This window comes from Littorina saxatilis, linkage group LG16 (genome assembly GCF_037325665.1).
Source record: "Littorina saxatilis isolate snail1 linkage group LG16, US_GU_Lsax_2.0, whole genome shotgun sequence".
Taxonomy (NCBI): Eukaryota; Metazoa; Mollusca; class Gastropoda; order Littorinimorpha; family Littorinidae; genus Littorina; species Littorina saxatilis.
Genome location: NC_090260.1, coordinates 43366541 through 43391731, shown reverse-complemented (window position 1 = coordinate 43391731; position 25191 = coordinate 43366541). Strand labels below are relative to the sequence as shown.

General features: G+C 43.6%; 1 protein-coding gene across 1 annotated transcript in view; it reads right to left on the bottom strand.

Annotated features, from left to right (window-relative positions):
• Window positions 1–25191, bottom strand: part of LOC138950015 (zinc finger protein 721-like) — a 44124-nt gene that overhangs the window by 14822 nt on the left and 4111 nt on the right. The window contains exons 3-5 of the mRNA XM_070321799.1: window positions 23710–23950; window positions 13120–14906; window positions 690–893 (exon numbers count right to left, since the gene is read on the bottom strand). Of these exons, the coding sequence (XP_070177900.1) occupies window positions 690–893; window positions 13120–14906; window positions 23710–23950 (2232 nt within the window). The remainder of the gene's footprint in view (window positions 1–689; window positions 894–13119; window positions 14907–23709; window positions 23951–25191) is intronic.

Below are 25191 nucleotides of genomic sequence, written 5' to 3'. Positions count from 1 at the left end.
AGACCCAGAGACGGAAGCCATGTCCCACCCCCGTGTCATCACAATGGCACGCAAAAGACCTTGGTCATTCTGCCATAAGTGCAGGTGGCTGAATACACCTAAACACGCAGACACCTGGGTAGCGCGACTCCGTTGCTGCTAGCTTTCCACTGGGAGGAAGCGACCCGAATTTCCCAGCGATGGGACAATAAAGTAATGAAAATGAAAAATTATTTTGATTTGACTTGCCACCGACTATAATCGCTCCAAAGTTGGTTGCAAATCTGCCATGTGAACAGCACTTTAGGGTTGGTAGAAAAATAAGGGATGATTGGGCTACCCTAATCCAGGGTTTGGGGGGAGGGCTGGTTAAAATCAGTTTGACTAACAGCACTTCTGAATTTGCCTGCAATCCCCCTCCCCTCCCCCTCCCTGAAAAAAATAAAGTACTGTAGACCTCCCCCATTCCTGCCCCCCCCCCCCCCCCCCCCAGCGCGCTACCGACTGAGCTACATCCCTGCCCGAAGACCCTTTTTTTCCAGAGAATTTCTGATCATAACCTCTGTAACTTTACCCCTCCCTCCTTTTTTAGACCTGATTTTTCTCAGTGTTTTTTTGTTTAGGCCTTGAAAGGTGGGCTCCATTGTCTAATTAAGCATAAACAATGAAAGAAAGTTTCCAGCATAAAATTGAAAACTGCGGAGCCTCACTGCTGAAGAAGAAAGTCGGCAACCAGAGAGTCAGTGGGCAGTGACAGCCTGTGAGCCAAACTCTTCCAGGCGCAAAACGTGTCGTCGTCTACAATCAGGTAATGCAGGCTCTCTGTCTTGGGTACCACTCCCTGAGTTACTGTGTAGGTCACCTCCTGATGGGGCTCTCCTCTTTCCATGGTGACGCCTGGTATGCATGCAGACCTGCACAAATAAAAAATAAATAAAATGGAACAGCCCAAATACAGAGTTGAACCTGTCTGTAACGACCACTCAAAGGTTGTTATTGGAAGGGGAAGTATAGAGAGAAAAAGCTGATGGGGTTCTCCTGTTTGCATGGGGACGCCTGGTAAACATGCAGACCTGCCAACAACACCCTGCATGCTTCCCCCGAAAGTGCCTAAATGGCAGGGTCAAAACCCACCTGTGCAAAAAGCATGAGTAAACGTGGGAGTTTCAGCCCATGAACTTGATGAAGTGATGAACGGAAAAAAAGCAAGAAAAAAAGCTAATTCCATAACTCGCACGGATGTCGTTAAACGTCAGACATCACTCATATATGAGGTCCGATAAACTGCCTCAAGTGTCTGATGCATATAGTCAGGTGTCGGTCCAAGATGTCCTATCATGTACTTCAAAGAGAGCAGACAAGAGTCCAATAACATTTTGATTGCCATCTTTTTAGATCACAAAGCTGAACACTTCAACAGTGCCAGATATGTGCAGCTATGTAATCATTAGCAAAACTGTTGGAGACCCTTTTCTCATTTGAACAAGTGTAAACCACAAAATAACCCCAAGACACAGCAACAAATCTGCAACAGAATTTTTCCATAGCATTGGATTAAATTAGCGGTCATTCAACATTCATTTGTTAATTAGGCTTATGAATTCATTGGTCAAATACATTTAGTATTTGTTCTCACATTAACTGATCAAATCATCGAGGGAGGTAGCTCTGTCATTGGTTTTTACTACTTTAGAACCCTTTTTTCATACTTATAACATAAGTATTACAGGGGTGGGAATCTCTTGTGATGAAAAAAGAGGAAATCCCTTTTTCTAGGGGGGTTCGGGGGCATGTTCCCCCGAATTTTGTTTAAATGGTACATTAAAATCTGTGCAATCTGGTGCATTCTGAGACTAAAATTCAACTCGTTTGGATCGGGTAAAAAAGACATTCTCCACACACACACAAAAAAACACCAAAAAAACCTTTCACACAACCATGGTTATCATTATTATGAAGTCTTATATCGCGCGCGTATCTCCAGACTCGGACTCAAGGCGCAGGGATCTATTTATGCCGTGTGAGATGGAATTTTTTACACAAATGACAATACATCACGCATTCACATCGACCAGCAGATCGCAACCATTTCGGCGCATATCTTACTTTTCACGGCCTATTATTCCAAATCACACGGGTATTTTGGTGGACATTATTTATCTATGCCTATACAATTTTGCCAAGAAAGACCCTTTTGTCAATCGTGGGATCTTTAACGTGCACACCCCAATGTAGTGTACACGAAGGGACCTCGGTTTTTCATCTCATCCGAAAGACTAGCACTTGAACCCACCACCTAGGTTAGGAAAGGGGGAAGAAAATTGCTAACGCCCTGACCCGGGGTCGAACTCGCAACCTCTCTCTTCCGAGCGCAAGTGCGTTACCACTCGGCCACCCAGTCCTGTTTAATACCAGGGATGGGACTTTTCCGCGAATGGTAACATTGTAATGGTGCATATTTACGTAATGAACCATGTATCCATAATCCAATACTGGCAATACATCACGCATTCACATCGACCAGCAGATCGCAACCATTTCAGCGCATATCTTATGATCCAAGTGACGCCCCAATGCATTGAAGCTCAAAATTACTATTAGTTATCAGGAGTTTTCATTCAGCACAATTTAACTCTCAAGCCTCCAGTGTTCTGTTTCATTTTCACTTCTCTCCATATCATTCAGTCAACAAGTTATAGGGATACTGTGATGAAATGGGACGTGGAAAAAATAGATTACTCCAGCGGAATTTGTAAGTTAATTGTGTCCGCGGAAATCCGCGGATTCGCGGAAAAGTCCCACACCTGGTATTAACTTAATTTATATATATACATGTATAGATTTAAAGGCACAGTAAGCCTCCCGTAAACCATCACAGATACTGTCAGGCTGTTACACACAGTACAAACACCCTTTCATTTAAACACTCACCGCTTGAGAACATCCCAGGTGCCCTCCGTAAAGAGAGAGCAATTTTCAAAGAATTTATTATTGCGTAGTTTATCCTACCCCTGAGCCATCGTGAATCCGTGTGATCCAGTTTCCCTTTTTCACAATGTAGTCGTCAGTTAGTAATTTGAATGCGACTCGATGTGAGCTTATCTGCAATAGCACGTTATGTTCCTCTGACTATGCACGAAACAAACGGATGTGGTACTCACAAGAACTCTAGCGATCGATAGCTTTTGACTGTTCAGAGGAACTGGCGATAAACCATTGTCTGCTACGAGAACCACGACCTTGCGTGACCCTGCTTCCGGGCTTTTCTTTTTTTAAACTTTCAAAACTTCGAATTGTACTGACGCGTGTTTCTTTCAGGCGAGATATTCTTTCGGCTAGCCGCTCGTGAAGCTAAGAGGCGAGATTGTCTATGAAACGGTTTAATGGCTAGCTACGCAAGAATTAAACACCATTGGTTGATTCCGAAAAGGTCGTCTGCACTGGTCGGTAAAAAACCATGGACAGTCAATCGGATGGGCAACTGCTTGGCCGCCATGTTTTCTCGCCAAGCGAGCAAGCCCAAAGCTACCTAGCGTCGGCTAGTGTCACTCGCGGTGAGGTGTGCCCAAGAAATGGTACTTCCTCAGCCCACTCACCAATCTCGCCTGTAAGAAACAGGGGACGGATCTTGTCTTGATGAAAAAAGAATTCTTTTATGATTTAAGAATGTTTGTGTAACAAGCTGTCAATTTATCATTTAGATTTTAAAAGTTAGGTCTATAGCGCCAAAACGCACCACGGTCTGATTGTGTTGGAGACACAGAGAATACTACATGGCTTGCTGTGTCGTACCAGATTTACACATAGAGAATACTACATGGCTTGCTGTGTCGTACCAGATTTACACGAGGTGTTTTTTTTAATATTGAACTGCGAGCGAAAGCGAGCTGTTCACTATTTGAAAAAGCAACGAGTGTAAATCTGGTACGACACAGCAAGCCATGTAGTATTCTGTTTATCCTACATACTGTATTTACGTGTATATTTTATATATTGTGGACTGGGTGGCCGAGTGGTAACGCACTTGCGCTCGGAAGCGAGAGGTTGCGAGTTCGACCCTGGGTCAGGGCGTTAGCAATTTTCTCCCCCCTTTCCTAACCTAGGTGGTGGGTTCAAGTGCTAATCTTTCGGATGAGACGAAAAACCGAGGTCCCTTCGTGTACACTACATTGGGGAGTGCACGTTAAAGATCCCACGATTGACAAAAGGGTCTTTCCTGGCAAAATTGTATAGGCATAGATAAAAAAATGTCCCCCAAAATACCCGTGTGACTTGGAATAATAGGCCGTGAAAAGTAGGATATGCGCCCAATAGGCTGCGATCTGCTGGTCGATGTGAATGCGTGATGTATTGTGTAAAAAATTCCATCTCACACGGCATAAAAAATAGATCCTTGCGCCTTGAGTCCGAGTCTGGAGATACGCGCGCGATATAAGACTTCATATATTACTGAAAATGTCTTGCAGTCGAGGCAGCTAAAATGAAGACGCTTGTTTTGGAACCTCGATCTCTTCTAAAGCCTCGTGCAATCTATTACGTCAAAGCAAAGAAACGTCACTCTCAAAGTGTGGCGTGACGTGTTAGTTCTAAAGATTCATTGAGGGTAATTAGCGAGCGCAATTTTTGTTTCTATAATGACGTTTGTCTCGGTGACTTTGGCATCAGAAGCAGTGGAAAAACAGGTCCCTGCCAGACTTGCTTGACATGACCTCATTTACATGATATACACACGTGTGATTTGAACGATTATTATCTCACGGGTGTCTCTCTCACGTATGTAGGATAAAATCCGCAAAATTAATTCTTTAAAATTGCTCGCTCTTTACGTAGGGCACCTAGGATGTTCCCGTTTGGTGAGCGTTCAAATGGAAGGGTGTTTGTACTGTCCCGTGTAAAAGCCTGACAGTATATGTGATGGTTTACGGGAGGCTTACTGTGCCTTTAACATTTAACCCAGTGGTTATCCGGTAAAAAAAGCCCACTATTTCATCAAAATAATATACATGTAGGAAAAGTAGAAAGGGGAAGGCATTGTACTTCCAATTCCATACAATTACACCTCAAATCTGATGTATAAAATATGGCTTGATGGGTAATCTTGAACTTTAGCGTGTTAAATTCATAGCTCATAATTCAGAGGCATTTAAGTCTCCAAATTTGTAGAAACTGCACTTGTAATCATAACAAGTCATTTTAGATCCCTTTGAAGTTACGGAATGAACTCCGATGAACTGTACAAATGCATTTCGTTTACATGGGTCAAAGAAGGAATTATCCGTACGAGTCTTCTTCTTCTTCTTTCTTCAGACTGCCGCCTTCATCAAAGTGAAGATTCTGCAGACTTGGAGAGAGTTGCGAAGATGATTTGCAGCTGGTGTTATCAGAACTGGAGACAGTGAAGGCGGTCAAGTACCTGGGTGTGACCATTCAGAGTGACCTGTGCTGGGACGACCATATCAACAACATCGTCAGCAAGGCAAACATGACCCTGGGGTTCCTGCGGCGCAATCTGAAGATCTCATCAAGATCCGTGAAAGAGCAGGCGTACAAGGCCTTTGTCAGGCCTATCCTGGAGTACGCCTCGTCAGTATGGGACCCGCACACCCAGAAGAACATCGACAAGCTTGAGGCCGTCCAGAGACGAGCTGCCCGATTCGTCTGCAACCGCTACCACAACACGTCAAGTGTCAGCCGGATGCTGGACTCCCTTGGGTGGCAGTCTCTGGAGGAGCGCAGGAAGCTTGCCCGCCTCTCGATGCTCTATAAGATCAAGAACAGCATCGTCCACTGTCCGGGCATCAAGTCGAAGCTGGCCCCCTTACCACCACGCCAGCGAAGAGGCCATTGCCAGCAGTTCGGCCTCATCACCTGCCGCACTCAGTATCGGAGTGCCGCTTTCCTACCCAGCACAGTGAAGGACTGGAACTCTCTACCAGCAGCTGTCGTCGAGGCCCGCACTGTCGACACCTTTGTGTCGCGCGCCTCGCACTAAACCAGCAGCCACTGTGACTCATGTCCCCTCCCCCCCATACTCCCCAACCTGTGAACTTTAATGGACTTTTGGATGCTGGAAACGCTGCTTTACTGGACTTGCGCAACATCCCATCAAGTGCCGAAATAATCACTACTGTTGATTGTGGGCAGTAATGGAAAGACAAGACAAGACTGCCCGGGGGTTCAGTGATAGCTAGTGGGGGGTAGAAATAGAAGAGGGAGGTGGGGAGGATCAGGGGCGGGGGGAGGGTGGGGGGTGGGGAGGGGTGAACATGGTTGACAACGTACGCCATTTTCGGTGCATTTTCGTCGATCGATTGAACAACCAAATTAATTAATTATGCTTAAGTTTGGAGCTCAATCCGTCAATTAATTTCACGACAAATGTTCTATCTATGGCTTGCTTACATGGACTTTTATCAAAAATAAGTAAAGAATGTCACTGGATTCTGAGCTGTGAATTTAACACGCTAAAGTTCAAGATTACCGCTTGATGAACTTCTCTTCTAAAATCTCAAAACTTTGGCATCCCCTTCCCATCCCGAGCCTCCCTTCTTCAAAGTAAAACTTCCGCAGCCTGCCGTGCGCATACAAAATGGCTACTTGCAAGATCACACACACACAAAGATAACAAAAGTGAAAGCTGAGTTTGTGCGCACTCGTTACACGTCAAAAAGCAGCCAACAGCTCTATTTCATCAACTACAACAGATGCACTGCTTAAAACTCACACATTTCATCTCATGTTCACCTGATTGTCAACCAAAGTTACGCGTCGTCTGCCAAACTTGCAAAGAACCACATACTGATAGATAACGATTATTAAGACACAGTTTCGTATGAATTTGTTTGCGAAGTCGATTTAAAAAATACATCTTTATACTCTGTTGTTTTCAAACAAAATGTAATAAAAGGTGTACGAAGATCGAAGTACAACAGCGCCTCCCACCCTCACTTTCCCTCAGAAAAACCAGCTAAACAGAAAGTGAGATAGCGAAAGTAGAAAACGAAACATCCTGTGATGCTTGTTTCTGCAACGAGGGACGACTCTGCTGCGCTGTACATATTGAAATTTAAATCGTGAAAATGACTAAACTTCACTATGTGTGTGTGTGTGTGTGTGTGTGTGTGTGTTGACACAACAAACAGAAAAGCACACACACACATGCATGCACACAGCTTATACTTGCATACACACACAGATTCAGACAAACACACACATAAATATGCATAAAGACGTTACTTGAGAAGTGAGTTATGGGAGGTTTACATCCACATTGCCCAACTTACCTTTCGCACCATTTTCCTTTCGCTCCACGTTTTTAGGCATTTAGCCCAAAATTAATTAGGTTAAATCCCAAAATTAATCCCCGAGTACGCAGTACTAGGGTCCTGCAGACTTTAATTGTGTGTCTGTCTGTCTGTTCGTCTCAACTTAACAGCTTATTGCTGGGAAACTACTGGGCGCAGTTCTTTCAAAAGTTGATACACTAACTTGATAATAGGTCCGATTGATCGTATTAAAACTTCATAATGTTACCTGGGACCTAAATGCCCAAAAAAACACAAAAGCCACTCTTTACGGTGGGAGTTTTTGCGTGGGAGTGACAAGAAAAGCGTGATTTACAAGCCAGCCAGCGGGTGCGAGGATTTGGTCTCGGCAAAGAAACAACAATGCAGTGTTTGTCTCGGTGAGACTGAAAGAGAGACAAGAGAGCACGAGAGAGAGCGACAGGGACACACAGTGACCAAAGTGATCCGGGTTCGATTCCCGGCATGGGCGGTCTATTTTTTTTTTAATTCTTGTTTACTATTGTTTATTATGAACGTTTTAATGTTTTATTTTACTGTAATAGTTTTTTTTATTTAATTGTGTAAAATAAATAAATAATATATATTTTTTTTTAATCCAAGTGATTTTTTTAATTCTTGTTTTACTCTAATAATTTTTTTAATTGTGTAAAATAAATAAATAATTTTTTTTTTTTTAATCCACGTGCACAAGACAAAAACTTTCATACTGGGGGAGCGTACTCGGGTCCAGCGCCAGCATTTTTTATCAGGTTTTACCCTTTTACATCAAAGCTTTTACCACTTCGCCGCTGCCTTGGAATTTGCCGGCCTAACTAAGTAAGCGCAGTCTTTCACTCCACGTCAAACCAGGGTAACGCAAAAAAAACACCATGAGAAATTAAGCCAAGATTGTGTTAACTTTACCATGGCATAAGCGCACAGATAGAGGTCTGAATTAACATGGGGTATATTATGTATATGTGAAAAACTCAACCAGCCAACCCTAATTGTGAAGCCTCAAGCGTAGCAATTCAGAATATTTGTGAATTTTTAGCGTAGCTGTATTTCAGATGTATTCCCACATCCGCAGTTATGCCATCTTGCACAAAAAATTGAAAAATAGACATTTTTAATAATTTAAAGTTCCATGAGAATGCAGGAACATAAAATGCCCATTAGAGAGTATCTGCATGCATTGCCACTTTTCAGTGTAGACAATGTTTATTGACTCATTTTGTGACTTCATGCTACAGGGAGTGGAAATAAGTACTTGGACTCACACAAAAAGAGGGAACTGTTCTTTTCTTTCTTTCTTTATTTGGTGTTTAACGTCGTTTTCAACCATTCAAGGTTATATCGCGACGGGGAAAGGGGGGGAGATGTCAATTGTTTCTTGTTCACAAAAGCACTAATAACAAATTTGCTCCAGGAGCTTGCAACGTAGTACAATATATGACCTTACTGGGAGAATGCAAGTTTCCAGTACAAAGGACTTAACATTTCTTACATACTGCTTGACTAAAATCTTTACAAAAATTGACTATATTCTATACAAGAAACACTTAACAAGGGTAAAAGGAGAAACAGAATCCGTTAGTCGCCTCTTACGACATGCTGGGGAGCATCGGGTAAATTCTTCCCCCTAACCCGCGGGGGGCAGGGAACTGTTGCACGTTTGTGATCATTTGTTCCAGTGTACAGTGGAACCCCCCTTTAAAGACACTCCAATTTACGACTTCCACCCTTTTAATTAAGACCCTCTTCACTCACATTTTTGGTTCATAACCTCTGTATCTTCTTCTTCTTCTTCTTCTGCGTTTGTGGGCTGAAACTCCCATGTACACTCGTGTTTTTTGCACGAGTGGAATTGTACGTGTATGACCGTTTTTACCCCGCCATTTAGGCAGCCATACGCCGCTTTCGGAGGAAGCATGCTGGGTATTTTCGTGTTTCTATAACCCACCGAACTCTGACATGGATTACAGGATCTTTTTCGTGCGCACTTGGTCTTGTGCTTGCGTGTACACACGGGGGTGTTCGGACACCGAGGAGAGTCTGCACACAAAGTTGACTCTGAGAAATAAATCTCTCGCCGAACGTGGGGACGAACTCACGCTGACAGCGGCCAACTGGATACAAATCCAGCGCACTACCGACTGAGCTACATCCCCGCCCACCATAACCTCTGTAAATTTAACCCCATTTTAAAGGTCCTTGTCTACATTTTTATACCGAAATCGCCATTTGACCATTAAAATGCAGAGTCTACAAATATCAACAATACACCCCCTTTCGATCAGGAAAGACAAAGCCAGTGTAGCCGTTTGAAAATTCATTGTAGTATTCCAGCGTAGTACTCATAGTAGGATATCCTTATTTGGAAAATGCCAAGCGCAAAACTCCTCTCAAATCCCGTGCATTTCGTGCGTTTAAAAAAAAGCGTGGACAGCGCTCCAGTGTCAAACTGTTGCTGCACTTGTTTGGGCGTGGCTATAAGCATAGTGACATGAATTTGATTGGTCAGTATTTTTAGGCAAAGCACATGTTCTCAGCAAACAGAAAACAAAATATTGGAAGCGTGAGTCACGCTACCCAAAAATAAAATCTTTTTTTACATATTTTTTTTTCTATAACTTTTTTCCCCATGGTTCATTCATCATTTGACATAATTTTGTATCGAAATCTAACCATAAGATTATTAAAAAAAAAAGCAAAAATGTAGACGAGCACCTTTAAGACTCCCTCCTTTTTAAGACCTGATTTTTTCAGATTTTTTGAGGCCTTACAAGGGGGGTTCCACTGTAGCAATATTTAACTTGGCAAAGCAATTGATCTTAAATTGCAGCATACTAAGCTAAAAGTTGGGTAAACTCAGGGCAACGGCGAAGTGAAGCGGCAATGGGGTGAAAGGCAAAGGACGAGATCGGAGAAGTGTTGTTTGGATTGATACCTTTATGAGATAAGGCCCCCACCCCCCCTTCCACCAGGTCAGAAGAGTTATTGGCACAAAAAGTTCAATTTTTTTCCGTTCAAACAACTTTGTTAACAATGAAGAGAATTAAAATATGTTGTCACATCTCAAACATAACCAACAGCTGTTCAAATACATGAAATAAATCTTCAGTACAAGTGTAACCACACAACAAAAACAATAATTTGGATTTCATTTTATGAAGCTATCATTTCGATTCAACCCATTTTACATTAAAAATATTTACCATAACGCACACACGCACACATGCGCACGCACGCCCACACACACACACACACGCTCATACTTGCGGCACAGAAAAAAAACAAGGCCATTCAGAACTTTTATTTTCAACTTTATATCGCAAAATACAAAGCAACTATATATATATATATGCAAATATTTAAAAACAATCTCCTCAAATATATATATAGATATAGTGGCTTCATGCAGACATACATCTCTGAATTTAATTTTCACTTTATAGAATATTCACGGAAGTGAAAGTTACACAGTGTACACTTTACCTGTAGCTGTCTTGTTCCCAGACTCAGAGGAAAATAGGTCATTTGGACTTATACTGAAAAACCAAATGTCCTGGCTACAAAACAAAATAACACAAGAAAAAAACCAGTGTTCTATCAGAAGACGTGCACTTCAAAACTATTCGACGTTCAATGGGTCGACCAGCCTTGGGTCAGAAAAATGCATCAGATCAAAAGTATGACAAGAGGCCTGAGAACAACTGTGCTGCAACGATAAGGATAAGGTATTGTATACAACTCTCCTGTGTTCACTTTCAAGTGAATAACTATCGTTCTGATATCATTTTAAAGTGAAGCTAAAGAAACCTGGTATCGGCACTGCTGTGCATCTCCTATGATCTCAATGGTATCAAGGCACGGGTCATAGCCCTTTGCCGCGACAAGGTTTGCCGATACCGGCACTTGTCTTGTCTAGACAGTGACGTCATTCATAGATGACGCCAATCATAAATGACCGGTTTGTCAAGGGAACTTATGCTTTCAAGTGTTGCTGCTTCCAGTGACAGGAAGGTATAGAGATTGATCATTGTATACAATCAATTTATCATTGTATACACAAATTACACAAACGTCATCTTGTGAGGGACCAAAAAATATTGAAACTCTCGGATGATTTTTTTGTGTGGTATCAACCTCGACCTACGGTCTCAGTTGATACCACAAAAAAATCATCCTCGAGTTTCAATATTTTTCGGTCCCTCACTCGATGACGTTGTGTAATCTCTATGTACAGTCCTGTGTGGTTGGGTACCCTCATGGCAATTCCGGCTGCATAATTCTCACTGCGGAAATCGAGCTCCCATATATAGTACGGCGCTACCCAATTTTGTTTTTGTTTTGCTGCATGCGTGTATTCATTGTTTCCCCAAGCCGGCCATGACTCCATGAGACTTTCGCTGTGACCTTGGGATATTTATCGTGCGCATGCGTGCACACGGCGGTGTTTGGATACACAGTTGACTATTGGAAATAAATCTCTCGCGAAATTGGAGGGTCAAACTAACGCCGATAGCATGCTTGTGATTATTTGTTTGAGCATATATAGCCATCTTAAGCTTGGCCTAGCAATTGCGCTTAAAAGGTAGCAGTTGGCAGCTCTGTGTAACAGACGCGCTACTCAAGCATACTACAGCTTGATTCATCAAATGAAGGACACTTGAAATGCTACACATTCTGACACACTATGCTTTCAATTCCCATCAATAAATTTAACCTTGAATTTACCCTCGTTCAATACAGGTATGACAAAATACAGCTATACTAATGTTTTTGTTCAGACTTAGTCTTTCTTTCTTTATTTGGTGTTTAACGTCGTTTTCAACCACGAAGGTTATATCGCGACGGGGAAAGGGGGGAGATGGGATAGAGCCACTTGTCAATTCTTTCTTGTTCACAAAAGCACTAATCAAAAATTTGCTCCAGGGGCTTGCAACGTAGTACAATGTATTACCTTACTGGGAGAATGCAAGTTTCCAGTACAAAGGACTAACATTTCTTACATACTGCTTGACTAAAATCTTTACAAAAATTGACTATATTCTATACAAGAAACACTTAACAAGGGTAAAAAGAGAAACAGAATCCGTTAATCGCCTCTTACGACATGCTGGGGAGCATCGGGTAATTTCTTCCCCCTAACCCGCGGGGGGTAACAGACTTGGTACATGTACCTGTTTACATTACTTTTCCTCTAAAATCAAACAAAACCTTGCTGCCAAAAACAAACAAAACATTGCTGCTTTAAAAAAAAAAAAAATGTATCTCTGGGGCCCCCCCTAAAACGCAGCAGTTTATGCAAAATACAAATAATTGTTTGTGCACATTATAAAGATAACTAGTTTGGATTTGGATTTATAACTTGTTTTAGCATGCAAGTCACGCCAAGTGTGCCCGAAAACAAAACAACACACACTCTACATACACAATCCATCTCTCTTGCAATTCTTACTCTTAGTAAAAAATACTAAAATGACACACAAAAACTCTCTCTTGTACACACACACAAACTCATGCAGACCCAATCTATCTCTCTTGCACTTACACATACACACACACACACACACAAACGCATCTACATACCATCAACCTCTATTGCAGTTGCACACACACAAAAACACACACACACACACAATCAATCTCTCTTGAAAACACACACACACACACACACACACACACACACACACACACACAATCTCTTTTGCACACACACACACACACTTGCACAATCTACCTGTCACACACACACACACACACACACACACACACACACACACACACACACACACACACAACTGTACATGTATGTCACTGTGCAAGTCCAGCACAGTCTATCATTTATCAAACAATTTCCATTGTAGCACTTTCAGTGTCCGCATGAGACGAAACCGGATCCTCCCCGACCTGAATTTCCACGGTCTGGATGCTAAAGTCCGTTACATCGCTGTGTGCCTTTCTCATGTGAACCTTGATGCTCGACAAACGCTTGAAGGCAGCACCACACAAACTACACCAGTTGTCTTTCCCCGCCGTCTCCGTGTGAATCTTCATGTGGCCTCTCAGTGCACTGGCTTGAATAAAGGCGGCGCCGCACACACCACACTTGTGGGGTTTGAGCCCCGTGTGGATCATCATGTGCTTGTCCAACTGGGCTTTGCTGTAGCGAGCGGCTCCGCAGATCTCACACACGTGGGTGCGAGTCCGATTCTTTGTGTGCTTGCGTTCTACGTGCTGCTGCATGGTACGCGGCTGGTTGAACCGCTGGGGACAGTGGGGGCAGAGGAAGCGGCGAGCGTTTTCGTGGATCAGCTTGTGGTTGTTGTAGCCGTCCTGCGTGCGCATGATCAGCCCGCACACCGGGCAGGCAAAGTTCCGTCTCTCCTTGTGTTTTCGCTTGTGCGTCTTGAGCTCGGACATGCTGTCGGCCACAAAGCCGCACTTCTCGCAAACACAGGGTTCACCCTGCGAATGATCCACTGCCTTGACATGTTGAGCGAGGTCGACGGATCGGAAGAATTTTTCATCGCAGTCCCGGCAAGGGTAGCGCGGCTCCTCACTGTGAATGGAGATGTGACGGTCCAAGTCACGCTGGCATAAAAATCTGCCTGGGCACAGTTGGCAAGGGAACTGTTCTTCCTCATAGTGAGTTCGCAGGTGACGTTCCATGCCACCCTTGCCGTACACCTGTTTGCCACACTGTTCACAGGGATATTTGCTATACTTTTTCTTGTAAGGTCGGGGAAGGTCAGTCCATGTTCTCACTTTGATGAAGGGTTTGAGCGATTGTGCTGTGAATTTCTTTATTGTTGTTGTATTTGCAGCCGAACTCTCTGTTTCGTTTGTGGTCACTGTTTCCGTTCCTCCTTCCTCACCAGCACTGGCACCCCCTAGCTCTCCGGAATCGTCGTCCTCCACATTTCCGTCATCTGCACCCTCCCACTCTCCACCATCTGACCACTCAAACTCTTCGTCTCCAAACTCTTCTTCTCCAAACTCTCTGTCACCTCCCTCTCTTAACTCTTCCTTCACAAGCATCGTAGCAGCAACATCTTCTTCCCCTCCAGCTAGGCTCACTTTGATCGCAAGGTCACTTCCCTGTCCTCCGTCGCTATCCCACGACGCTCCAGCCGCCAGCATGACCGTGACCTTGTTTTCAAGGTCATCCCGAGACGGCAAGCCTGTTGTTTCTCGTCTGACTTTTTTCCGTGGCGATAGTACAGGCAAAGTGGACATCTGCACCCTGATGGCGTCTGCCGTTTTCTCGTCAGTGATGATAGTGATTTGATCATCAAGATCCTTGCTCCCCTGAGTCCCAGTTTCCAATAATTCTCTGCTGGATCCTGCGATTGCAGGGCTGTTACTTGCTCCAACACTTGTACTCATACTGGTCTGGCTCATACCAACTCCTGTACGGATACTGGTTTGGCTGATACCAGCAACGGAACTGTTAGTGGTCTGTCTTGTGGCAGGCGCTGTACTGTTCTTTTCTTGCGCCTGGCATGTGCTGTGGCTGGTTTTCATATAATTGTGTTCAATAGTGGTGTTGATGCTGCTGCTCTGAACATCATGGCTGCTGGCTGGCGCTGGTTTCCTTTCAGCAGCAGGTGAGGACTTGGGGCTTCTGTCTACCTGAAAACAGAGAAATTGAACATGTAAGCCTTACATTTGTAGAAGCATTTACAGTAGGATGTAGAAATTCTGGGTATGCAGGCAATCGGGTGGTGGCGAGAGACCAAGAGTAGGGCAGGTGGTGGCGAGAGACCAAGGGTAGGGCGGGTGGTGGCGAGAGACCAAGGGTAGGGCAGGTGGTGGCGTGAGACCAAGGGTAGAGCGGGTGGTGGCGAGAGACCAAGGGTAGGGCGGGTGGTGGCGAGAGACCAAGGGTAGGGCGGGTGGTGGCGAGAGACCAAGGGTAGGGCGGGTGGTGGCGAGAGACCAAGGGTAGGGCGGGTGGTGGCGAGAGACCAAGGGTAGGGCGGGTGGTGGCGAGAGACCAAGGGTAGGGCGGGTGGTGGCGAGAGACCAAGGGTAGGGCGGGTGGTGGCGAGAGACCAAGGGTAGGGCGGATGGTGGCGAGAGAAGTGAAGGGATGGGGAATGTTTACAGTGCTGTGTGCCGGGCTGGGAACAGTGCCCGCCAAAGTTTAGCTCAGGCACTGTCGCGCCAGACACGCCTTAGTTCCATGCAGGAAAATGCAGTGCACTATTCTGGCCATCTGGCCGATTGTCGTCCTCATCTCTAAGGCAGACTGATACCAAGGGCTGTAAGTTACACCCATCTTTAGGCTCAGGCATTTTCAAACACTGGACTCAAGACTACATGAACCATACTGTTTGGGAAATTCCATGACGTCATCTAATTAATATTAATATTGGTCACATGTGTAAAACAACGCGGGACTGTCTGCCATCTTGTGTCACCAGCCTAGCACGTACACTGATGTAACTGAGTGGTTCCAGAAAGATAATAAACCTCACGCCTAACTAAACTAAAGTCTTGCTGTGTTAGTAGTATGAAGTGAAACTACAGCATCCAACACACATACAATTGTTCTGAAATTGCATCCCTCCTGCTCAGAGAAAAAGTCTGATTTCAGCCCAAAGTCTGAAGATTCTCATACATGTATGTGTGATAAAAGTCGGTTCCACTGTATTGCACACACACAAAAAAGTCATTCAAGCCAAAGTGCTAAAACTTTGACACACACAAGTTTGCGTACACACAGTCACACAAGAGTACGTGTACTTACTTCACTGCACATGTGAACAAAAGAGCGAGATGGTCTGATTGATTCCGAGACCGAGAGGGCATTTGAGAACCCAGACAAGTTGCCCACTCAGATTCGACACGCCCCCTCATTCCCTTCTTTCAAAAACCAGTTAAAAACTCATCTTTTCAGTCTTCACTGCAACTAAAAAAACCTATTCTTCCCCTACTTATACTGTGTAGCCTTGTAAATAGCCTGGCATATTTTAAGACGTTTCATATTGGTATTTCGCTCTGGTCAGCGTTTGTGCGTGCCCTCTGTGTGTGTAAACTTGCGTGTGCGATGGTGTTACGTCATTATGTGTAGCGGTGATCTGTGATTGTAGTTGACAGTGATCGATTTATTTGAATGTGCATTGTGTATGTGGTTGTGTTTTTATTTATTTGAAGATTCTTTATATTGTATTGTTGCTGTAATGAAGATTATTATAATGAAGATTGATTGAAAGGCGCTTAGAATACATCAGGATTTGCGCAATATAAATACCCAAGTACAATGGTCAATAAGCTTACACTAATCTCATATTTACTTATTTGTACGTATTTGAACAGCGCACTAAACATTCCAAAATTGTCAAAGTTTGTCATGAAATGCATCAAACACAGGTCAATCTTCTGTGTTCCAGAATTTTCTGGTTACCTGTGAGCTTGTTTGCCCCTTTGGGTTCCTCAAACTATACTCTGAGAGCACAGTCAGCTTCACTCCGCTTTCGTTGAGTAGGCATGCTGGGTATTTTTGTGTTTCCATAACCCACCGAACTCAGACATGGATTACAGGATCATTTTAGGATAAAAAAAATCTCCAGTCTTAACCCACCAGGCGGCAGCGACTGAGATTCGAACTCACGACCTCCCGATTAGGAGGCCGACGTCTTACCACCACGCCACTGCGCCAGTCTACAGGTCAATCAATGTCCTGGGTGCATGGCCTGCACACTGTTCTATTTGGTGCGAGATTTGCACTTTCAGCTGAACTCGCTTAGAGCTCGTTGGCTCACTTATAGCGTGCCGCGGCGCGGCCAGTGACCTTGATTCCCTTTCGCGCGCTGTCTCTAGCACACAAAGGCTCTATGGAGCTTGTGTGCGATGGCGCCAGTTTGAAAAAAATACGTGATTCTTGGTGTGAAAAAGGGATCGTTTCAGTGACTTACACCTGGGATTATGTTCATCTTGTGTATTTTGTTACTTGAATATACAGGCATTGTGTTGGTGCAAACTGGAGTTTATTCATTCGACTCGTTTTGTTTGATTTTGTGGTAATACTAATATCACTGGCACTCAGCTCTTGTTCTTTGTTCCTGTTAAAAGAAACAGAATTTGCGCGTTGTATATCAGTTTATAATCACACTGAATACTGATAACAGCCCAACCGACTGTGTTTTTATTTTGCCATCAGTAAGTACTTAGTCTTAACTGTGTGATAGAGTGAAAACAAGTTAGGTTAAAGGTGTTTGTGTATGATTTCTGAAGCACTTTTGTGGGGTAAGTTGTGTGAATTAACCCACGCGCAGGTTCTCGGAACAGGCACTCGCTACAGTACGCTATTATATGCAGCTCTGTTGACTGTCGTGCATTTCATCTTGTTTGTTTTGTTTTGTGTTTTCCCCCTTCTTTTTTGTTCTTAAGCATGTGACGTGTTTATTCTTAAATTAATGTTGTGACTGTAGTTGTGCTTATGTTCTTGCCTGTCTGTATGTGTGTACATGGTTTTGCTTGTTTATTTGTGTCATTTTCTTTTAATTTGTAGTCACTCTATTTATTGATTTAAGGTGTCTCAGTTAAGAATGGCGGCAGTGCAACATACGGAAGATCTCCACATATTTAGGCTAAATGCTATGTGCAGAACGTGTGGCAGAAGATCAAAGACAGCGAAGGACAAAAATCATACCATTAGGCATTGCAAAAGCTACGCATCAGTGTTGTTTCAGTTTCACGGTATTCACGTTTCTGAAGAAGCCAATGGCACCACTTTCTCAAGTACACTATGTACATCATGCTTTGCTCGTCTCAGCCAACTAAAAAAAACTAACATTCCAACTCAAGGTGTGTCAAAAGCAATGAATAATAACCTTGAAAAAACAAAGGTGTTGTGGACACAATACAACTCCAAAGTGGAAGTAGCTGACTGTAGTGTGTGTAGAACGTTTGCCGAACAAATGGCTGGTAGTCGTAAGAAACCAAGAAAAGCCAGTGAAAAAGCTGCTAGCCCGCAAAGAAAAGGCACATGTGTTGACAGTACTGATGCCTGTACAAGCACTTCTATTGTTGAAACCTTTCAGCCACAGTGTTCTTCAACACCTGAAACAAAAACCGCAAGCCGTGTGGTCAAAAAACGTCTGTTCGACCTGTGTGTGTGTGTTCATATGCGTGTGAGGGAATGTGATCCCGCGTAAAGAGTGTGTTTACACTCACATTTGAACCGTTTAGTTTGAAATTACACCCACTCTATTCCATTACAATGCACGTCATCTTTTTTTTCTTCAGCATCTCAGAGAAATAACAACCCCAACTGTTCGGCTGTGTTGTTTTGTTTCGTTTTGTCTGTTCTGTTTTGTTTGCGATAATGAAACAAACGTTAAATTGTCGTCGGATCGACGAGTTTTCTTTCCTGTGGTATATATACAAGTTTGTGAGAACAATACGAGTGAAAAACTGTGTTGAAAAACTTTCAAATCGACTTGTGTGCTGCTATTGGATTACTCATGTAGGAGGAGACATCAGGTAGGCTTTTTGTTTTCTTCACATGCAGCTAACAATTTGCATGAACATGTATTGAAAGACCGTTTTTTCTTTCTTTTATATTACAGGCATTAATTGCACTATTTTGAATTATATAAACGCAAAACAAATTTCACATGCGCACCATACGCATGCCTATAATATGTTTTTAAATACGACATTAATTAGTGTTCTTTTTTTGTGGCACATTTAGGATGTTTTGTTTACTGTGTTGTCTTCTGCCGTCTTACATACTGTGCCGTTCCTGTTTCTTTAAATGCAACATGCACATGTTTTTCAGAGTGTAAAGAGTGGCATAATTATATACTTGAGGAGCAAACACTTTTTCTAATTCTCTCATTTACCCTTTCTTCTGTCTTGAAAATTGTGGCATGTTTTGTTTCATACTATTGACATACATGTATTATCCGCCTATGTGTTGTCGGGGTATAATATCATGTGGCACTTCGCGCGGATTTGGGTGAGCGCGCGCGAGCTACGTTTTTTTTTCTCCTGTGGTATATTATATATACAAGTTTGTGAGACTTGTATAGGAGGGCCGTGAGGTAAGCTTTTTTGTTTTATTCACATGCAGCTAACACTGTAACATGAACATGAACTACCGTAAGATCTTTTTTCTTTCTTATATGTTACTGACATTATCTACACTATTTTGAATTATATACTTATACAAACGCAAAACAAATTTTACATGCGCACCATCAATGACTTCTACTAGTAGTCCTTGGCATAATATGTATGTAAATATACGACTGTATATACTCTACTGTTTGTATATATTTCGTAAAGTGTTGTATATATGTATTATGTACTTGGGGATTACCTTTGTCTTTATCTTTCATTATTTTGTGTTCTTTTATTGTGGAACATTTAGGATGTTTTGTTTACTGCGTTGTTTCAAGGTGTTTCATTAAATGCAGCATGCACTCATTTATCCTTTCTTCTGTCTTGTGAATTGTGGCATGCATTGCAATAAATACAACTATTGAGAGATGCCCGGCAAAACACTAAAAACATCAGTTCCAAAAGGCAGGGAGGGCGCACTGAACCACTGCTATCTCTCTGCTCGGCGGCATTCTTATCAACACAGCTTACAGAGAGCGGGCAATGCACGCTCGCTGCAGACAAAAAAGAGTGGTCTGGCCCAATTTCAGGCGCCACTGTGGGTGGGAGGTGTTGGAGGGAAATGGGGGAGGAAAGGGTAGATAGGCGGGAGGGGAGTGGTTGTTGCCAGTTATTTTTAGCTGGAGCCAGTCTGCAGCTCACAGTGCCTGAAATGGAACACAGTGCCTGAACATCACATTAACAACTTTCTAAACACCTCTTTCTTTCTTTCTTTATTTGGTGTTTAACGTCGTTTTCAACCATTCAAGGTTATATCGCGACGGGGAAAGGGGGGAGATGGGATAGAGCCACTTGTCAATTGTTTCTTGTTCACAAAAGCACTAATCAAAAATTTGCTCCTGGGGCTTGCAACGTAGTACAATATATGACCTGACTGGGAGAATGCAAGTTTCCAGTACAAAGGACATAACATTTCTTACATACTGCTTGACTAAAATCTTTACAAACATTGACTATATTCTATACAAGAAACACTTAACAAGGGTAAAAGGAGAAACAGAATCAGTTAGTCGCCTCTTACGACATGCTGGGGAGCATCGGGTAAATTCTTCCCCCTAACCCGCGGGGGGTTCTAAACACCTCAACAGATGGCAAATAGTGTAGGTACAAACTTAAAAGTTAAAAGAAATATTATCCCAAATTCTTCTTTTTTCTGACCCTATGCTGACTGCCTTGATACTTAGCAGTTTTGCCCCACAGCATTACAAATTAGAGGGCAACAGGTCAGTTGGACCCAGTTTGAAAATATGTACAGTAAAACCCGCATCTAGCGGACCCTTATTTCGGCGGACACCTTTGCATAACAGACAATTCAAGTGAGGACGGATGTATTTTACTCTCAAAAACACCTTAAAAGAGCGAACACCTCAAGGCGCGGACGCGGACACCCTTTTTTGGTCCCGATTGGGTTCGTTACTTGTCAACAACGGACAAACCCTTGAAGCAGACAGCTGGTCCGCCATCTTGGTTCTGCAATCTCGCCGGCGATGTGAACGCGCGAGAAGCTTATTTTGTAAGCCAATGACAGCACTTGAAAGAAGTTGATTTTTGTATGGTGCACGCTCATTGGTCGATGCCGTGAACTCACAAACATTTCGGGTTTCTACTTTCTGTACTGTGATGCATCTTCGTCTCATCCTTCGTCTTCGTCTCATCATGCCAAAACAAAAAATTTTGACTTTAGAAGAGAGAGTCGATGTCATAAAGACCGTTCAAAAAGTTGCTGATGAGCTGAATTGTGGAAAAACTCAAGTTTTCCAACATAAAAGCTGATCGAACACAAATTCTCAGTCAGTGGGACTCCGGTGCCAGATCGACGGCAAAATGTGTTAAGAGAAGAAAAACAACCTTTGATGAGTTGAACGAAGAACTCTTCGAGTGGTTTTCAACAGCTCGATCAAAGAATCTTCCAGTGAATGGCCCATTGCTTCAGATAAGAAACCGATTGCACCTCTCTCTCTCTCTCTTTCTTTCCGTCTCGCTCGTTCGCTCTCGCTCGTTCGCTCTTGCTCGTTCGCTCTCGCTCGCTCTCGCTCGTTCGCTCTCTCTCTCTCTCTCTCTCTCTCTCTCTCTCTCTCTCTCTCTCTCTCTCTCTCTCTCTCTCTCTCTCTCTCTCTCTCTCTCTCTCCTTTTTTTTGGAACAAAAAAACAAAAAACAAAAAAACTTGAGGGCTTCAAAACTTTGAGTTTTAATAATCACTGTGGCAAAAAAGAATCAGTGACTGTTGGTTTTTTTTCCCCCAAAAAATGTTGGCGCATTCATATTCATAAGAAAGGCATCTTGCTACAAAGGACAGTGGCAAGGCTCCCCAAGAGCGTCCTTTGCTCGCAGGTTTTACTGTATACAGAAGTCACTGCAATGTACGCCCTGCGACATGAGCATCCAATTGACACCTGACGACATGCTCAGCACGGAGGGTTTTTCAACCATATATGTGTCATGCCGAATTCACGGAATTGCAGATTTTGCCCATGTCGCGTAATCGGCAAAACGCTGCCCTTTACGTGAAATCGGAAGCGTTTTGCCCAAAATGTGGAAAGGCTTCTAAAATTTGCCCATTTCGCAAAAGCGACAGCCAGTCTGTTCCTTTTTGTGTCACCAGAACATTGCATTAACATTGCTATACCTCCCTACTATTTTTTGTATGGTCTAAGTTGTTCTGTGTCGAGCATAACTCCGGAAATGCACGAAAACTACACTTTCTGCAATAACTTGTCATAACTTATCGATTATTGCAATGTATCTATCCATTCAAGTATCTAGTTGTCTAAGTGTGATGATCTCCCAGGCATTTGAGAACTTTAAAACCAAAAAGTGGCTGCCGATTTAGCAAAATGTGCACATTTTAGAAGCTTTTCCGCGTTTTCGGCAAAACACTGCAGATTTCGCGTAATGGGCAGCGTTTTGCCGATTACGCAAAATGGGCAAAAATGTTGCCGATTCCGTGAAGTTGGCAATTACGTGAATTCGGCATGACATATGCACCCTCTTAACCTGAATGCACTTTCAGTACAAACTGCAGGCCAAACCTGTAATGTGCGGACAGACCGTCATGGAATGTCGCAGTAACAGGGTTTAACCTGGGAGAAAAAGGCAATGGGACATTTGTCCCCCTCAACCAAATTCCGATGGGACATACTCAAAGGCAAGAAGCGCCAAAGAGGCCTGTACGCATTTTGACCAAAGATACAAAATAGTGCAATATGGTGCCATCTGAGAATTAGCCGCTATATCGTGTTATCTCTGTGTGTGTGTGTGTGTGTGTGTGTGTGTGTGTGTGTGTGTGTGTGTGTGTGTGTGTGTGTGTGTGTGTGTGTGTGTGATCCGATGTACAGTGTACATTTGCTGGCGCAGTGGAACGTCGTATCTCAATGCGCCCTTTGACGCACTGACGCAAATTGTGATGTGACATTTCAGATTTAGTAACCAAATCGAACACTATGGCTAGTCCCGCTCCTCGTAAAGGTCACAGCAGCAGGGGAAAAAGGAGTGATGTTAGTCTCGTTTTAACTTGAGTGCACATGTACCCAGTAGGACTAGGAGGGGGGTTGATTGGAGTCAGGAGTGGGGTACGGCGCTTTGGTCTTGCATTCAGAGGAGATGATCAAAGACAGCTCTGCATTGCGCGATCTCATGGCATTGACAAGATCACCAAAGCAATGCGCTTTTTTTCTCTTCGGCCTTGACCAGCAAGTCGTAGGGTAATTGAGGTACAGAACATCTGTCAATTCACTTCCATTTTTAGGATCTGATCTTCTCAGATTTTTGGATGTCTTAAAACTAAAATAGCGATCCGGGGGGCGGGGAGTTTGTGTGTGTGTGTGTGTGTGTGTGTGTGTGTGTGTGTGTGTGCGTGTGTGCATGCGTGTTCTTTCTTTCTTTGGTGTTTAACGTCGTTTTCAACCATTCAAGGTTATATCGCGACGGGGAAAGGGGGGAGATGGGATAGGGGAAAGGGGGGAGATGGGATAGAGCCACTTGTTAATTGTTTCTTGTTCACAAAAGCACTAATCAAAAATTTGCTCCAGGGGCTTGCAATGTAGTACAATATATGACCTTACTGGGAGAATGCAAGTTTCCAGTACAAAGGACTTAACATTTCTTACATACTGCTTGACTAAAATCTTTACAAACATTGACTATATTCTATACAAGAAACACTTAACAAGGGTAAAAGGAGAAACAGAACCGTTAGTCGCCTCTTACGACATGCTGGGTAGCATCGGGTAAATTCTTTCTCGTCCCAACCAATATGGGACTCCCCCTAACCCCCGGGGTGTGTGTGTGCGTGTTTCACTGTACCTGCCAGGAACCTGCTTTTGACGTCTCATCATCTTCCACAGGGTCAAAGTCCATGACGGTGTCTTCTTCCGATGCTGGCCCGACGTCTCTGCGTAGCTCCTCCAGACTGGTGGCCGATTTCTCCATGGCCGAGCTGAGCGACTGGCTGATGTAGATGTCGCACTTCCTGCAGCACTGACTCAGGGGACCCCTGCACTGTATACACTCCGTCAGAGCCGCCAAGCTGCTGGTCTTGTTGTAACTGGGTGGAGAACACACACAAACATCCATGTTATTCTTGTTTTACACAGAGAGAGAGAGAGAGAGAGAGAGAGAGAGAGAGAGAGAGAGAGAGAGAGAGAGAGAGAGAGAGAGAGAGAGAGAGAGAGAGAGAGAGAGAGAGAGAGAGAGAGACTTCAGGACCCTATTCTTCTTCTTCTGCGTTCGTGGGCTGAAACTCCCACGTACACTCGTGTTTTTTGCATGAGTGGAATTTTACGTGTATGACTGTTTTTTTACCCCGCCATTTAGGCAGCCATACGCCGTTTTCGGAGGAAGCATGCTGGGTATTTTCAAGTTTCTATAACCCACCGGACTCTGACATGGATTACAGGATCTTTTTTGTGCACACTTGGTCTTGTGCTTGCGTGTACACACGGAGGTGTTCGGACACCGAGGAGAGTCTGCACACAAAGTTGACTCTGAGAAATAAATTTCTCACCAACCGTGGGGACGAACTCACGCTGACAGCGGCCAACTGGATACAAATCCAGCGCGCTACCGACTGAGCTACATCCCCGCCCCACAGGACCCTCTGAATAGCCATTGTATGCACTCTGTTAAGCCCTTTCTTAACATTGGGTTTGCGCAGACACTTTCGCTGCAAAATTCTTGCTTTGAGCGCTAGAAAGGTGTGTATCCCGCAGTCAATGCTGATTGGCTGGCTGGCAATGACGCAATTAAAGGACACACTACAATCTAAAATGTCAGCATCAAAAGTCTGACGATATTTCTTCCAAACCGCATTCCCAGTCTGGATCTTTAGCTCAATTTTGTGCTTTGTGTTCCTTTTCATACAAATCCATGGCAGACAGTTACCATTCCTATCAGAGATGCGACTGAACATATCAAATCCCTGCGCTTAGAACTGTACCCACGGAATACGCGCGATATAAGCCTCATATTGATTGATTGATTGATTGAAGGCATATCAATTAATCAAGAATAAGAAGCAGACACCCATTTTTCCTGTGGACAGCTCTCATACAACAGGGATGTAGTCCATACACACAACCTTACATCAGAGAGTTGAACAACACATTACAGTGGAACCCCCCTTTTAAGACCCCCCAATTTAAGACTCCCTCCCTTTTAAGACGGTGTTTTCTCAGACTCTCTGTTCATAATCTCTGTAAATGTACCCCCATTTTAAGACTCCCTCCTTTTTAAGACCCTGTTTTCTGACTTTTGAAGATCTTAAAAGGGGGGTTCCACTGTATTTGT